Raw genomic sequence first — 15,651 nt, 5'->3', positions numbered from 1 at the left:
TGCGCCCAGTCATGAAGCTGCAATTCCCGCACTGGGAACACTCGAGTTTTCGTAATAGCGCTTGTCCATTCCAGCCTGTAAGCGCGCTTCTTCGTTAAAAGGCCCGCGGATCGGACCCTTGAAATGCTTCTGTACATTCGAACGGAAGATATGGACAGGATCAGTCCCTTCCTGGGCACAGATCCACGTCAACCACCGATGACCAGTGGTGACATGTGTGATTTCATCGTTGTGAATAATCTCCAGGGTCGCCACGCTCTCACCATCACCAGCTTTGCGGAACTTCTCGATTGTCATGGGGTTGACATCCAAGCCTCGTGCCTCGTGCACCAGGGCGATAATACTGATTCTCGCTCGGAGGTCGTACGCAGTTTCAGTTGCCGATAGCCACAGACTGTGGTGTACCGGGAGCGAACCAAAGCTAGAACCCATCTCCTCGAGTCTAGTGCGGAGGAGGGAGAAGTGCTTAGCCTCGTCGTTCGCGACCTTCAGCCAGTCGTAAAAGAATGCGCGTGGAAGTTCCTGAGACGTCCCTTCTGTTTGGAACGTCGCAAAGCGGATACAGATATCAATAGCCAGATCGATAGCCCACAGTTCGATATTGGCCAGCGCATGGAGCATAGCAATGCGGCTCTTCAAGGTCCCGCCTCGTCCGGCCTTCGGCATGTGGCCCGGGTCAACAGTTTCCATTTTCTCGCGAGGTGGCTGGTCAGGCGGAGCGACAGTGCCCCTGCCAAGCGGCATAGGTGAATCCGAAGCCTCTCTAGCAGTGAAAATAGAGAAAAGATGTGTAGCCAGCTCGATCTTGTGCTCTGGATTAGCGGTGTTGAGAACGTGGGCGGCCCAGTCACACAACGTCGCGTCGTCGCCGAGATAAGTCGCGATGCCGGGATCCTCTCGATTCGCAGAAGCAGAAGCAGAAACAGCAGTACTAGAAGTAGCAGCAGCCTTCTCCGCAGGCCGCGGGTGCTTGAGCTTAACTTTCTCACTAACAGGGTCAACGCTAGCAAGCCCGACGCTGCCCCCATCCTCGACGGGGAAATCCAGCGCGACAAACTCGCCACGCACATCCACAGGGAACGTGCAGGCCTTGATACCGACGCTCGATTCGCCAGTCTCTACATTGAAATCGTATGCGTGCCACGGACACGACACGACATACGCCGAGTCCTCGATGTCAACCGAGGAGTCGGCCATTGGGCCGCCGGCATGCGGGCATTCTGCCTCCATGGCGTAGTACGACCAACCGTCATTGGTCTCGTTGGATTTCAAGCTTGATTTGTCGATCGTCGGTAACCGGAATAAGACCAGTTTCTTGCCTGTAGTTAGGCGGACCACGTATCGCGCCTGCGTGAAGTCGGATAGTTTCCCGCAGTTGATCCACATCTTGATTTTGGCAAGCGTCGCTTGAAGTCTGTTTGGCGTAATTGGATGGGTTTGTTTGAGGCTTTTCGCCTCGATTGATTTTAACGATCACGTGACCGTATGTATTATGGTCCCACTTTCTGGTGCGGCCCTTTATATAGGGCCATTTAGTATATAGGGGCTTATATAGGGGGCCACTTATATAGGGGATGTATGGTATATTTTTTAGCCGAACCTTCTAAGGTTGTTCGCTCAATAGTTCTGGAATTTATGACAACAATCTCCAGGCCTTTCATTAATATATTATTATTATTATCAACGGTAAATCTTTCGCCTAGCACGGGCTTTCGGCGGTCGCCATCCACCCCCGCCGTGTTATCCAACCTTGAAAGGGGAAAAGTGACCTATCCAATCCTACCCGTTTTTACCGTTATTTTCTTCCTTCGAATTCTTGAAGAGAGATAGAAAATACACGGTAAAGGCATTCGCAATAATTTCAAATCTATTCATTGTTTCCTTATAAATTATAGTGTAAATTACGTAGTTAATATGTCATGGATACGATAAATTCGAGGACGGCAACTACATAGTACTAATCGTACATATAACGTATGTGTAAAAAAGGAAAACTGTATTTAATTAGGAACTATTTGAATGATTATTATAGCCAGCGTATATGGTACTAACTACATGGTAAGTCATGTGAGTCAACTGAAAGAGCTGAGATGAAAGGGAACATCCATGGATGTATCAAAAGAAAAATAATCAAAACCTTTAATGGTAAAAATCTTATTGTAAAACCCATGCCCAGTAGGGGTGTTGTGAAAACTCTGCAGGCGAGAAAACAAAGAAATGGCGTTGAATATGTTGTATATCCTAAAAATTGGAGTGTATTTATGTTTCTTGTTTGCACCCCTTTTTTTTTTCCAGTCCAGAAATTTTCACCTTATATTAATAAACCAATCATACAGCTAGGGCGGGATTATTTGGAACACTAATAAGATTAATTCAAAAATGGATAAATAGCATTGAAAGTACTATTGTTGGATTGTTGGATATGTCAGCGTGTAATCGAGTCTTAACGCAGCACGGGAAAGTAAAAGCTGTCACTCATGACCGTTGGCGTTTATAGCAATTTCCTCAGAGGTCGAAGGACTCAACCCCGCAAATGACCAGGTTAAAGTGTGATTGAGCGGCAGACTACAGCGGACTTTAGACGCCTGGTTCCCCAAACAATAAAGTGTGGGCCTCGCTTGTCTCAATTAATAGTGTCGCCAACCAGAAAAGTGTGTCGCAAATTTTCCCCTCATCATTAGGAGGATACTTTCCTATAATATCTAGGCTATTAGAAGCCATCTCGCATTTATATAAATTCACTTTGAATAACAAGGTTGACTATATAGCTTACGAGATAGTGTACGTGAGATTTTGAAAATTACGTGGTTTTGTTACTGGTATTTATCACGTTTGTGACTGCCTTCACAAACCGTCACAAGTTTATCAAAGCACACCTGAGCACATTTTGCGACAGGGGGGTTTTGAAAACGTCTAAGACGGATAATTCCTCGTCTATTCTGCTTGTCTTTCGACACTTCGACTTTTTCACATTTCAGTTCACATTTCAATACCCCGAGCCCGGATAAGTGACGTTTTTACTCTGCCTTGGTGAGACGCAGCTAGCCAACTCTAACGCTTTAATAAAGACTAACGCTATCCACAGAACACCACCTGAAAATGGACGGTGGTCCCAATCATCCGATCAAATGGGGGACATGTCGAGAGGGCGTCCGGTCCCAGCTGCAAAGATTTGACTCACTGCCACAGGATGGTTTCGCGTTAATGCAGTCCTATCAAGCTGTCCTTGATAACGATGAAACTTTTACCCAGTTCTTCTCGGACAAGCCACTCGAAAGTTACACCGTCGAGACGCGTCTAAGGGAAACATTGGGCATTCGTCCTCCATCTTCATCTGACTCTGGGCCGTCTAGGAGTGAGAATGATTCCTCTATTAGCTGGGTCAACATCTTTCGACATGGCAGTTTCGAAAAGCAAAATGACGGCTCCTATCACTGCTATGATCAAGGAAACCTCGTTCAAATTGACGAATCCCTTCACAAAAGCATCCTACTCAACCGATGCTTTCTCCCAGCAAACTCCTACCTGTGGCCAAGTCCCACCGACGCTGAAAGAGAGGCGGAAATCACTCTGGCAATCGAGGCAGATGTCCTGGATGAACTCGACAAAAAGATCAAATGTCCGTACTTCCTAAACTTTCTTGCACGCGCGGGTTTCAAGGGACATACTAATGAAAACAGACGTGGAGAAGCTGAAGCGACTTCAGCTGGCACTGAAGAAGCGCCGAATTAAGCTCCAGGGCATTCGAGACCCCGTGAAACGGTCTCGTACGCCGCACACCCCCGGATCGCAGTGCCCTACCCCGAACGAATCACGTCGTCCCACGGTATCTGTCGAGAAGCACGATACTCGTGCGCGCAGTTTATCCGAAAGCTCGGGTGTCTCAAGCGGATCCGATATCCCTTTCACCGTCCCCGGAGATGTCTCAAGGCCAATATCCTATGACAGTGAGACGGATGATGAGATTGCCCACGCACGTCAACAAGGGCATTCGAAAATCGTCGATCTCGTCGACAGCAACCAGAAAGCATATGATGAAATGGGAGTGTCGGTGTCTGGCCTTCTTAGCACCAGAAAGCCCGAAGTCGCACAAAGCCAGGCTAATACACAGAAGTCCAAGCAATTCCAAGTAGACTTGCCAGCGAAACACCAGCTTCATGGCAACGAGGACTTGATGCGACCGCCTCCAAAAAAGCAAAAGACCGAGACTGCGTCGTCCCCGATAGATATCGAGACCATCGGCCTTGGTGAAGTACTTCCAATGTGGAAAGAAAAGGTCGACACACCCATTAAACCGCAGTCCAAATCTTCATCTGTAGGAAAGCGACGCACAGGACAAAAGCGAACGCGGAATAACTTCACCGATTATGAGAAGGAGCACGCCCCAGCCTGGTTCAAGAAGCAGGTGGATGCAGGAAAGTCCCCGGTTGAAGTTGAGAAGGCCTATGTCGAAAAGTTTGGTGTCTTCCACCGTTGGCTCACAGTGAAACTTTGGGTCGACCGGTTGGATGAAAAGGCCACCAAAGAAGGGAAAGGGGTGGATATAGCAGAGACCCGGAGCAAAATCGTCGTATTGAAGGTACAACTCCCGTTGCGTCTTCATTTGGCCTTCATGAATGACAATTCCCCCTAGCCGATTCGGAAGTTCCCAACGAGCCAAGCAATGCCACCACCAGCTGTCCCCAACCCTGGTTATGCCGCCGCGCCGCCCTACAAATCCCCATATCCCTTATTCCGGTCCTCTGAGCAGCCTCGGGGCTCATCGGTCGCGTATGAGCTGGATTGGCCCTCCAAAACGGCTGGATCAAGCCCGATCAAGAGTGGCCTTCCGAACGTGTACTGATAGGTCGGCCTGGATGTCGATCATTGCAGGTCATCTTTAGCTCACATCACTTTGATTGCATTTTCAGGACCCGAAAGGTTCACTCACAGTATGTTTCATCATTTGGTAGCACCGCAAATATTTGACTAATCCATGTTCTCAAAGAATCCTCAGTTAGCGGGAACTCTCTTTTCTATTTGTGGTTTGAGGATCTCGTGCAGCTGGTCAACACTTATCTTCACATCAGCAACTTCATTTAGCACTTATCTTGTAATAATACCATTCCTGCCGTTTGAGCGCACTCGCTTTTGGTGTATTCCTTTATCATTACCCAAGAAGCAAAGAAAATGTATCTATCACCGGCGATCGTACTGACCACTGAATGGGATCTTGAGTATGCAGGAATCGTTTGATCGTCAGATTCTCGTTAAATGTAAAACTCAGTAGTCTAGTAGCATCTTAGCTTGTACAACAATTTAATCTCTCAAGAGACCATGCGTTTCGACCGTCTCTCGGCTTTCTGTAGACCGCTTCTCTTTGATAGTTGAATTCATATAAACTCTGTTCAACCTGGCTCATTACGTTCAATCCTGCAATCGTGTCTCTCTCCCAAAGCGCTCTTGTCAATACCCTACGCCCTCTCGTCTAATCCCTAGCCTCTCTCGTAGTTTCTCACGTCGGCGCCGTACACTCTCTCGTGGCTTCCCACGTCGACACCCCAACCAGGTAGGCCACCCACCTACGTAGTTCTCGTAGTAGCAAACGGTCACAGTACGCACCCCGCTTCCCCGACGGTCCACTACATGTAGATTCTACACACTAACTAGTAATGCGCTACACCTACGTGCCTCCCTTCTTCGATGGCCACTCTCACTCTAAATGTCTCTCTTTCAAAGTACACTATAATCCGATTCCTCACCTGGTTAGTACGTACCTCTCCATTCGATTTACGACTCAAAACTCTGCTTCTTCGTGCCGTTAATCCACATCCACGATCCGTTCCACCATGCAGCCGCCCTTCTACACCGTCTTTTACAACAGAGGCAAACGCGACTTTCATTAACCCCGCTAACGCATTGGACCAATTATATACTTACCCCTACATAGTAATGTGGGACGTTCGCACTTCGGAACAGCCTCACCAATGCCACCAGCCTGGCCAACACGACCATCCTGGCTTCGGCCTCCGCAAAAGCCAATGCCGTCTTCACCGGCGAGCCCGTATACGACATTTACAACCGTTTACAACTTGTGGGGAGATGGGGAGACTATCATCAAATTTACAAGTAGTTTATGAACTGACATAGCTTCTGTAACAATACAGTCTCTCGGTACATTATACATTCCCACCTCTTTCTAGGGTTCGTTCTGTAGACGTCTCTCGTTGACAGTTTTTCTCTACTTGTGCGCATTCCATTTATCCAACACTCTACGATCATTACCTTGGCGGCGGGAAATAAATTTATAGGGGTATTGACATACCACCGGCTTTGTTTAGTTCAAGTCCAGCATAGAAAAAGTACGCCAGAGTAGCCACATTATATAGAACTGTGAGAAATGTGACAACCTTACTGTCGCTATAACATATGTATTTGTTTGAGTAGACCGCATTTTTCTTCGATTGTTCCCTTTTAGTTCTCAATCGTTCCTACACTTACTTCCAATTCTCTCGAGCTTTCCCACCCCCCGCCATTCCGAACATTCTTCAGGCGGCTTGGACTAAAGACCATTCATTTCACGCCGCGAGGAGCACTGAATAAACTATGGGCGACCGACACCCTCTTTCCCGGGTCGCTCGCCCGGTAGAGGGCTCTGGTGCCTCGACCCGTGAAACGAATGTGACGCTCAGCCCATATCTTGCACTGCAGCGCGACCTTGGTGCAGCTTACCAGAAGTACATCGGATACGCCGAGATCATTGCTAGAGGTGGCCCACTGGCGCCTCAATTCGGCGACTCGATTTTCTACTCCGAAGTAGACAGGACAGCTGCTAGAATATTTGGCTCCGCACGCCCACGCTTGGTTGAAGGCAGCGTCCAAACACCCATTACATGGACCGATGTGCTTCGTCAAATGCTGACTCCTGGAGATTTTCAACGACAGGCAAATGGGATGTACCGATGCCGTGTTCGAGGAAGTCTAATCGAGGTCTCTGAGGCAAATTACATGGAAATCCTCACCGGTGTTACCGAACGACTTTTGCAGCCCTTGCAAAACTTGTCCAATGAGCAGAAGGAAACCCGAGTGCGCCTTAAGCTAGGCTCCTACCTGCATCAGACGCACAACACACTCATCCAATGTAAGTCCGCCCATTTCTATGATCTGTTTTTGTATAGAAACTAACGAGTCACTCAACCAGTTGTCATGGCAGTCCGGGCATCTATTGATGCTCTGAATAGAACCGTGACTATTCAGGGTGCAAATCCCAACACCACTGAACGTGCTGAAGCTCAACTGCCTATCCCAATCTCGGCTCGACGACCCGTTAGTTCTGCTCGGGGTGTGGTTGCAAATTCCAGCTTCACTGGACGTCATGAAGCTCAACTGCCTACCCCAATCTCGGCTCAACGACCCGTGAGTTCTGCTCGGGTGGTGATCTATATATCCGATACAGACAGCGACAGCGATGAGAAGACTGGCGGCAACATCAAAACGGAAGCACCAGAATCGGCCCAGTCTGAGCGCGTTGGGATCATCGAGAACAATCGGGCGGAAAGCATGCATCCTGAGACCAACGAACTGGTTAAAGTCGAGTCATCCGAGGTTGTTCAAGGCGAATCCATTGTTTCAACCAGCGACACCGATTATGTTCCGTCAATCGACGTTTCTCAGAGCAATTTGAGTGACTCGGTCAGCGAAACCGATGATTATGTCTCGTCCACCGACGGTTCTCGACGCATTTCCACTGGTTCGGAGAGTGACTCGGACGATGATGCTCCGTCAATTGATGTTTTCCGAGGCAATTCCAATGATTCAGGCAACGATGAGAATGATGCTGGCTTGGTTGCTTATGACATTTTGCGCTTGGCCAATAGCCTGGTCAACGACAACAATGAAGGTGCCGGATTGGTCGATAACAACACCCCTTCCGCCACGAACAACCAGGCGGTCGAAAACACGGACGCCAATGCTAATGCTAATGCCAATGCGAATGCGGATGAGAACACCAATGCCAATGTTAATGCCAATGCTGAACCGTCTGGCCTCGCCTCCGATGTGGCCTCTGACACAATCCGTCCGTGGTTGCTCAACATCAATACTCCCGGTAATGCAGACGACGACGCTCACTCATCTGGATCAGACATCCCTTGGAAGATCAAGTCCGGAAAGAGATCCCATTCGACTGATACTGCTGAAGGACTAGACGGAATTCCATCCCATGCCTCAAAGAGACGCCGAGCTGAATCCCCTTTCAGCGAATCTGGAAACAAGCCACGGGCCGCCGCCAAAAGATACTCTCATTTGGAAGAGGACGAAGGACCAGCATTTGTGAAGTCCCTGGTCAACAGGGGATCTACTGGCGCTGAAATTGAACAGGAATACTCCCAGGTATTCGGGGTTTTCCGGTCTGCGGGTGCTCTCTTCAAGAAATTCGAGACCAAAGGTACTTGGGCGTTGTTGAAATCTCACCGACAGGCCACGCAACAGAAGACTATGGTACTGAGCCCATTGCTTCATTCTTGATATGGAAATTTGCTGACAACTGCTTGTAGTCAGCATAGCCTTGCTCGGATCGAGACAGATGATCGCTCCATGGGGTTGGAGCCCGATAAGCTGATGAGGAAGCCTGGTTATGAGATGAAAGGGACTTTGGGAGGAAACTGGACAGGAAGGCTATGAATTGGGAGGATTGGTTGGGATATGGAGGTTTCTAATGCAATTGGGAGGAGACGAAGCAAATCTGCATGATGGACGGTCATGAGCACTAATCTAATGATTTCATATTAATACCAAGCTCATGAATTCAAGCATAACTTACCATGCATCGGATTCAGTGGTGGTTTCCAGTGTCAGGGGTAGATACCGCCTATGCTCCTGCGAGTATTCATAGTTAGGATCAACACCTAGTGTTCTCCGCCCATTGTATTCACAGTAAATACATGTAGTACATGAACCTCGTTATCGATATCGAGTCTGAATTGTTCCGCCTCGACACTCCGTCGACTTCCTTTCATCGCATCCACGACGCGTCTCAACTTTTGTACCAAAGCATTTTACCAATCCCTCTCTCTCTCACTGTTGTTCTTGATTGACCCATTAGGTTGTCGCATAAACAGTTGCCACCATCATGAAGCAAAAGCAGTATCTCAGCATTGGTCAAGCTGAAGCATTGCACGCAACTCAAGGTGAAACCAACGACCCAATCGAGTCACCCAAGGGTGTTCATCGGGAAAGTAAGTCTTCGTCCTCGGGATCTGATGCTGAGCTTGAACCCGCACTCAACAAGTTTTTCGGTGGTCCTCCTTTTTGCTTGATGCTGCCTGATTCAATTGAGGGTCATACCGAGCCTCGGACGGGCAATAGAGCGTGCAAGGGGCGTGTTCAATCGTCCAGCCGCTCATATGCCATAGTTTCTTGGATGGATGTACTTTCTGAAGCAACGACCAGGGATCACTTTCAGCTCCAGGAAAATGGCATGTACTGGTGTCGCGTGAAGGGAAGGTTGATTGAGATGTCTGCCGAGAATTACCACTTCATCGCGTTGGGATACCCGCAACGCATGATGCAGCCTTCATACCTATCTGAGGCACGGAGAGAACAAGAGACTGCTGGAGGTGTGGGAGAACAAGACGTCAATACTGTCGTGAATCGTGAGTTTGCAGTTTGCCCTAATCAGTTATCTGGATACTAATATATAACAGCCGACACAGAATCGCGCGATAACCCCGTACCGGACCCAATGGACATAACACGAAGCCCGACTGCATCAGATCTCTCACATCGAACTGAGAAAAGCACCACAATTTCATACCAGGGTGAGAGAGACGTCAAGGGAACCTCACATGTGGCCCAGGAATTCCAGGCTGAGACATCGCGGCTGCGCCCTAATCATAGGCAGACTGATTTCCAGTCTCGTCGCAAGCAGGGTTTCTCCGGCTGGGCACCGGTTTGGGTCGCAAACAACCCAGTTAGATCAGAAGATGACCCGATCAAATCTGACATCCCGATCCACATTGATAATGGCAGCGCAGGAAGCTCGGATGTCCCAAAGCAGTCCCAACCTGAAACAAGTGGTGCTGGGAACAGAGGCAAACTTCCAGCTACTCCGATCCGTCGCAAGAATGTTTTCATTCCGTGGACCCCTTCTCCAAAGAAAAAGAAAGACAGCCACACCCAGGAGGGTTCAGCTGTCGCTAATACCTCCCCTCGCGCGGAGACGCCGATGCGGTATTCCTCGCGCGAACTCAGCTCGGGGCCAGCATTCATCAAGTCCCTGATCGAGGCAGGCACGCCGTGGGAAGAACAGGAGGAGCTTTACGAATCCAAGTTTGGTATTTCGCGTTCCCAGTTTAGACTTGTCAAACAGTTTGGCCTGGTCGATATGAAAGATGGCGGCTTCGACAAGGCTGCGTTCAAAAAGCCCAGAAGCCATCATAAGGCTCAGGTAAGCAATATCTTAATCCCTCTTACTCTGGTCTCTTTCTTGTTAAATTCACCCATTTGACTAAAAAATTTTAACAGTTAACCTCAACCCACACGGAAAACCGAGAATCCAGTTTGGCGACGGAGGGTTCCCAGGGAAGTGACGGCGAGCGTGACAAGAAAATCGACAAGGGAAAGAAAAGGGACCCCGGCCCTTCTGATGCTGCATAAGTCTATGGTGAAAACCTCAAGTCAACCACGGGTCCCTAAATTGCTTGGGATCAACTTTGCTTCCATCCGCACCCAAATTTCAACAAACCTCGCAAATCCGACATACCTGAGAAGATCAAATCCGACAAGACATCCCGTGGAAAGATGAAATTCTTGTTGGAATGCTCGAATGGGAAATGGAGCAGTGGGCTGAATACATGCATGTGTACCTACTGTAAGATTTATAAGCACAATGAAAGTGTACCCAAAAGCGATGATGCAGTCATATTGACAAAATTAGGTCATAAGTACATAAGGTATAAGCTTGCTATCGGGACTCAACGAGGCGTTAAAAACATGGAAACTAAAGAGTCATTCGTAAAGAAGGTATGCAAGAAATATGAATAAGGCCCTTGGATCCACCGTAGATGCTTCAAAAATATCTAATATTCACCGCTCTTACAAGGCGAGAGCAAGACCCAGAACACCAGCGGCGCCAGCAAGGCTCACAGCGATACCAGTAGGGGCGGCACCACCACCGGAAGTGGTAGATGCAGCAGAGCCGGACGCCGAAGCCGAAGCCGCAGCCGAGGACGAAGCAGCGTCCGAGCCAGTGGCAGTAGAGGAGGAAGATGAATCCGTAGCAGAGGTAGAATCGGTAGAGGACGAAGCTCCAGAGCTAGACGCGCCGGAGCTGGAGGCACCAGAACTGGAAGCGCTGGTGGAGGTGGCAGAGGCAGTGCCAGGGCTGGAGCTGCTGGCGCCGGAGCTAGTGATCTCGGCGGAGATGGACGATGCGAAGGAAGGATAGTAGCCCTCAACTGCAGTAGTGACATACTCCTTCACGCTGTCGGGAAGGCTGCTGTACCATGTTGGCCAGGAGTTGGAGACAATTCCTTGCTCGACTTGGGAAAGGAAAGCAGCGGTGTTGGTGGCCTCGGCCCAGAATGAGGTTGGGACGGCGGTTGCGAGAACCACGGCAATGGAGGGGGGAATGATATTTGCGAGCTCGGCGTCTCCGGATTCAAGAGCCGAGTTGGTGTCGGCCGGGGCGGCCATGGCCATGCTGGCGAGGAGGAGGGTTGCGAGAGACTTGTACTGCATATTGACGGTTGGAGGAAGTATATGTTTAGGGTATAAGATGAAGATATGTAAAATGGATGTGAAGATGGGGTATTTATAGGGTAATTGAGGAGGTGGAAGAGAGAAAATAGAAATCAGCATCTGGGGGCTTTATGCTTAAATACGCCCAATACCTTGTCATAAACCCTGGAAGGTATCGCGAGGCTGGGGCTCTAGCGGCGCAGCCCGAATGAGCCCATCGCGCTATGTTCCCGGGGTTCCACCACGGCCAATCGCAGCCTCGTCGCCCCCAAAAGCTGTCGATCAAACGGCAAAAGGCGCCCCAGATCTTACATCGCGCAATCCTTCGCCCTATAATCTCGAATTTTGGGGGGTTAAGTCCACACCCTGCTACGAAATTACCCGACACTGTACCTCTCGGGCGACACTACCAGAGGCTAACTGATGTCCCCTTTTTTTCTAATCTCGAAACTTGTACGAATCTTGATATTCCTCCAGAGCTTGAGGCTGCAGTCATGAGCTGGGGTTCGGTGTTCTATCCGTTTGCCAAGTCCCAAGATTGCATGACGCACGCCTTCTTTGCACGCCGCTTCATCATTGGGTTCGGAAGCTCTTGGATATTGATATGACATCATTTTCTTGGGGCGGGCAAAGATTTACTTGGAAATAATCGTTGCTGCCTTTGTCTGTATGGCGTTTGACTGGTGGTTGTGTGGTGTCATCCCCACCTGGTCTTGTGCATAGGGTTGTCGGTGCGATCCGAGGGTTCAATGAGAGAACAGATTATCGAATACGAGTTTTTATTTATACATATACACCCATAATAAGATCATATGCACTGCCCAAGCAAACATCTTGTTGATCACCATCCGTGGCAAGTCATTGGCACAAGGTATCGAAGAGGGTCTACAACATACACAGCCCTGTGGCCCACGTTGTTTGTGTTAGGTAAAAGGTCATGGATACCTGCGGTGAGATTCTGGTCACAGCAAATCAGCCTATAGTAATACTGAGACATATTAAGTTGGGCTCATTTGAGTACTCTACGATGGACATCGGCAGTGCTTGGAATATTCATATAGCCACAATGGGTACGTACTTTTATTCTCGGCGTTTGTAATGGTCATAAACCATTCAGACCCGATGGCCAACATCTTCCATTTGGTATGACGGTCGATTACCATCGCCAATTGATCACACTTTATGCACGCTTGCATAGATGTGTAAGAGACACCGTATATATATCTCTCACCAGCAGTACTGACTACTGTATTATAGTGCCGAGTCAGGCGTGAGCTCGCAAAATCCATATATACATCTTTTTGAGCGACGCATCAAGTATGGTTTATCTGTATAGAAGCATGAAGGCAGCGAGCCCCGTGCCAAAGGGAGTCGCCATTCACCGTTGGACAACATTGAAGGCTATACGGCCCGGCCCCACTTGATATGTTCACATTGGATGTTTTGGTGGAAATTTCCTCCTTGATACCAATTTGAGGGACTTGAGGCAGAATAAATCTTTCAAATAAAGAAACCATTCATTATATTCACCCTGTTTGAAGGAATAAAATGGGGATAGAAAAAAAAGAAACAAGAGCAAAAAAGAAATCTCTCCCTCGGGGAATCGAACCCCGGTCTCCCGCGCTTATCGGTATTAATGACAAGCGGAAATCATCACCACTAGACCAAGGAAGATGTTATGGCTGAGTTACGGCTCGACCACTTGGTTGGTTGATGGAAAAATGTTGAAGCGAGCGATTCATGACCATCGCCCCTTGGAACCTTCGCAAGGTTCCAAGGTTCGTTGAGCCACCCCTCTCCTCTCATCCAATCAGCATGCAGTTTATTGGCCGGTCCTTGCAACCTTCGGAAGCAACATTCCCTCCCGGCTATCTTACAACTTTATCTTGGGCCGTTTTGGAGATAGCCCGGCCCAAATTCCACCATCTCCACCCTTCAATGTTCTTAAACGGCAAGTCCTGGAGAGGTCCGGGTCTAAGAGCCGAGGAACATTCCGACTTCCCCGAGGAAGGAATAAATACATCAGAAATCGCAGTATTATGCTTTGTGCAGGTTTAAGAATCACAAAAAAACAGGAATCATGACATCCGTTTTCAAGAATGGGCGCATCTTCATGCCGTCACAGGCCTCGAATAATGAGGCGAACTTTGCCGAAAGCATGATCATCGAGAATGACAAGATTGCCCACGTCGGCTCTCTCGATGGAATAACCATCCCAGAAAATGCAAATGTCATTGACCTAGAAGATCGCACTGTCATCCCAGGCTTCATCGATGCCCACGTACACATCCTGCATTACGGGCAGTCATTGCGCAAAGCCAATCTCATCGCATGCACCTCCCTCGATGAGATCCGCGAAGCCATCAAATCTTACGCCGAAGTCCATCCATCTTTGCCGCGCATATTATGCAGAGGCTGGATCCAGTCATCTACCAATGGAGTCGCACTAGCAAGTATGCTGGATGGTATCGACCCACGTCCCATCTTTATTGACTCTTTCGACCTCCACTCCATGTGGTGCAACGCAGCGGCTCTTGATGAAATGGGAGCTCATACTGCCCCCGATCTTCCCGGTGGAACCATCCACCGTGACGAAAATGGAAGAGCTTCAGGCTTACTTGACGAATCCGCCATTATAAACCTTGCATGGCCTTATCTAGAAAGTCTTAGCTCCACGAAAGATAAACTGAGTGCTTTGGACACTGCAGTTGCTGCATACACTTCTGCTGGGTATACCGGACTAGTGGACATGGCCATGGACGAAGGGACATGGGAGATTCTGAATCTCTACCGTCGCGATCATACCATCCCATTCCACATTGGTGCACACTGGCTCGTCCCCTTCTCAGCGGACCAAACCGCCAACTTCAAACACGTGGATCGAGCAATCGAGCTACACAACCAGTACAACCAGCCCGATTTCCATATCCTCGGAATAAAGCTCATCTGCGATGGCGTTATCGACGGATGCACTGCCGCTCTCCTCCAACCGTACACTGGTAAATCCGATCCCGTCGAGCCAATCTGGCCAGAGAACATGCTACAAGAAGTTGTCAAGCGCGCCGACTCAGCGGGCATGCAATGCGCAATTCACGCAATAGGCGACAAAACCATCCACCAAGCAATCAACGTTCTGTCGAGAGTCGGCACGCCTGGCCGAAGACACAGAATCGAACACCTGGAACTGACAACCTCGGAAGACGCCAAGCGACTTGGTCAGCTGGGTATCACGGCCTCGATCCAGCCTGTCCACTCGGATCCTATGCTTTTCAAGGCGTGGCCTGGTCTTGTGGGTCCCGAGCGCTGTAAGCGCGCTTTCGCCTACAAGGACTTCCTGGATGGGGGTGCTCCTATGGCTATTGGGACCGATGCACCGACTGCGGCTCACTTTCCTTTCCCCAATCTTTACAATGCTACCACTAGGCGCTCGGCGCTTGAAACCGAGACTGATGATACTGTAAATGCGCATTTCAGGTTGGGGTTGGCTGAGGCGGCTACGGCTGCTACGGCTGGTGCCGCTTATGCGCGGTTTGCGGATTCTTGGACTGGAAGTCTGCGGAGCGGATTATATGCGGATTTCTTGGTTGTTGATATGCAGTGGAGGCCGGAGACATTGCTTGAGGCGCGTGTCTGCCAGACTTGGTATCGGGGGAAGAAGGTTTTTGATTCGTGGAGTGATTGACAGTGGTGATGACTTCCTCGGTCGTACTAATACGTTTAGTTAGGTGAAAGGGAGCCAGCCCCAAGGGGGGATGATATATTATATATTATTAAGCTCACTGAGCAAGTAAAGATTACTAGTACAAGGGAGCAAGCTGGTAGGCTAGAAATCCTTTTAATAGACCCCCCTTGTAGCATGATCCTCACAGTCCGATTCGCAGTCCGTCTCACAGCCTACAGCGTGGCGCCGCAGAGAAAGCAACCCCCGTGCAT

General features: G+C 49.2%; 7 protein-coding genes across 7 annotated transcripts; 5 read left to right on the top strand and 2 right to left on the bottom strand.

Moving 5' to 3' along the window:
• Window positions 1-9: 9 nt before the first annotated feature.
• On the bottom strand, window positions 10-1,386 carry N7471_007860 (Rieske [2Fe-2S] domain protein; the record flags this gene model as incomplete). Its single annotated transcript, XM_057280579.1, has 1 exon — window positions 10-1,386. One exon carries the CDS (start codon window positions 1,384-1,386, stop codon window positions 10-12), a length of 1,377 nt encoding a protein of 458 aa, XP_057134839.1.
• Window positions 1,387-3,099: 1,713 nt separating this feature from the next.
• On the top strand, window positions 3,100-4,843 carry N7471_007859 (uncharacterized protein; the record flags this gene model as incomplete). The annotated part of the gene is made up of 3 exons (XM_057280578.1): window positions 3,100-3,619; window positions 3,681-4,579; window positions 4,634-4,843. The coding sequence occupies 3 exons, from the start codon at window positions 3,100-3,102 to the stop codon at window positions 4,841-4,843; spliced, it is 1,629 nt and encodes a 542-aa protein (XP_057134838.1).
• A 1,742-nt stretch (window positions 4,844-6,585) lies between these two features.
• On the top strand, window positions 6,586-8,505 carry N7471_007858 (uncharacterized protein; the record flags this gene model as incomplete). Its single annotated transcript, XM_057280577.1, has 2 exons — window positions 6,586-7,120; window positions 7,181-8,505. The coding sequence occupies 2 exons, from the start codon at window positions 6,586-6,588 to the stop codon at window positions 8,503-8,505; spliced, it is 1,860 nt and encodes a 619-aa protein (XP_057134837.1).
• A 604-nt stretch (window positions 8,506-9,109) lies between these two features.
• Window positions 9,110-10,635, top strand: N7471_007857 (uncharacterized protein; the record flags this gene model as incomplete). The annotated part of the gene is made up of 3 exons (XM_057280576.1): window positions 9,110-9,632; window positions 9,684-10,426; window positions 10,504-10,635. The coding sequence occupies 3 exons, from the start codon at window positions 9,110-9,112 to the stop codon at window positions 10,633-10,635; spliced, it is 1,398 nt and encodes a 465-aa protein (XP_057134836.1).
• Window positions 10,636-11,073: 438 nt separating this feature from the next.
• On the bottom strand, window positions 11,074-11,718 carry N7471_007856 (uncharacterized protein; the record flags this gene model as incomplete). Its single annotated transcript, XM_057280575.1, has 1 exon — window positions 11,074-11,718. One exon carries the CDS (start codon window positions 11,716-11,718, stop codon window positions 11,074-11,076), a length of 645 nt encoding a protein of 214 aa, XP_057134835.1.
• Window positions 11,719-13,391: 1,673 nt separating this feature from the next.
• N7471_007855 (uncharacterized protein) lies at window positions 13,392-13,776 on the top strand (the record flags this gene model as incomplete). The annotated part of the gene is made up of 2 exons (XM_057280574.1): window positions 13,392-13,496; window positions 13,540-13,776. The coding sequence occupies 2 exons, from the start codon at window positions 13,392-13,394 to the stop codon at window positions 13,774-13,776; spliced, it is 342 nt and encodes a 113-aa protein (XP_057134834.1).
• A 22-nt stretch (window positions 13,777-13,798) lies between these two features.
• N7471_007854 (amidohydrolase) lies at window positions 13,799-15,400 on the top strand (the record flags this gene model as incomplete). Its single annotated transcript, XM_057280573.1, has 1 exon — window positions 13,799-15,400. The coding sequence occupies one exon, from the start codon at window positions 13,799-13,801 to the stop codon at window positions 15,398-15,400; it is 1,602 nt and encodes a 533-aa protein (XP_057134833.1).
• Between the last annotated feature and the right edge of the window lie 251 nt (window positions 15,401-15,651).

Source organism: Penicillium samsonianum (assembly GCF_028829775.1).
Source record: "Penicillium samsonianum strain IBT 33392 chromosome Unknown utg000004l_segment0_segment0, whole genome shotgun sequence".
Lineage (NCBI taxonomy): Eukaryota > Fungi > Ascomycota > Eurotiomycetes > Eurotiales > Aspergillaceae > Penicillium > Penicillium samsonianum.
The sequence above is the reverse complement of the archived record's forward strand: the minus strand, read 5'-3'. Positions and strand labels throughout refer to the sequence as shown.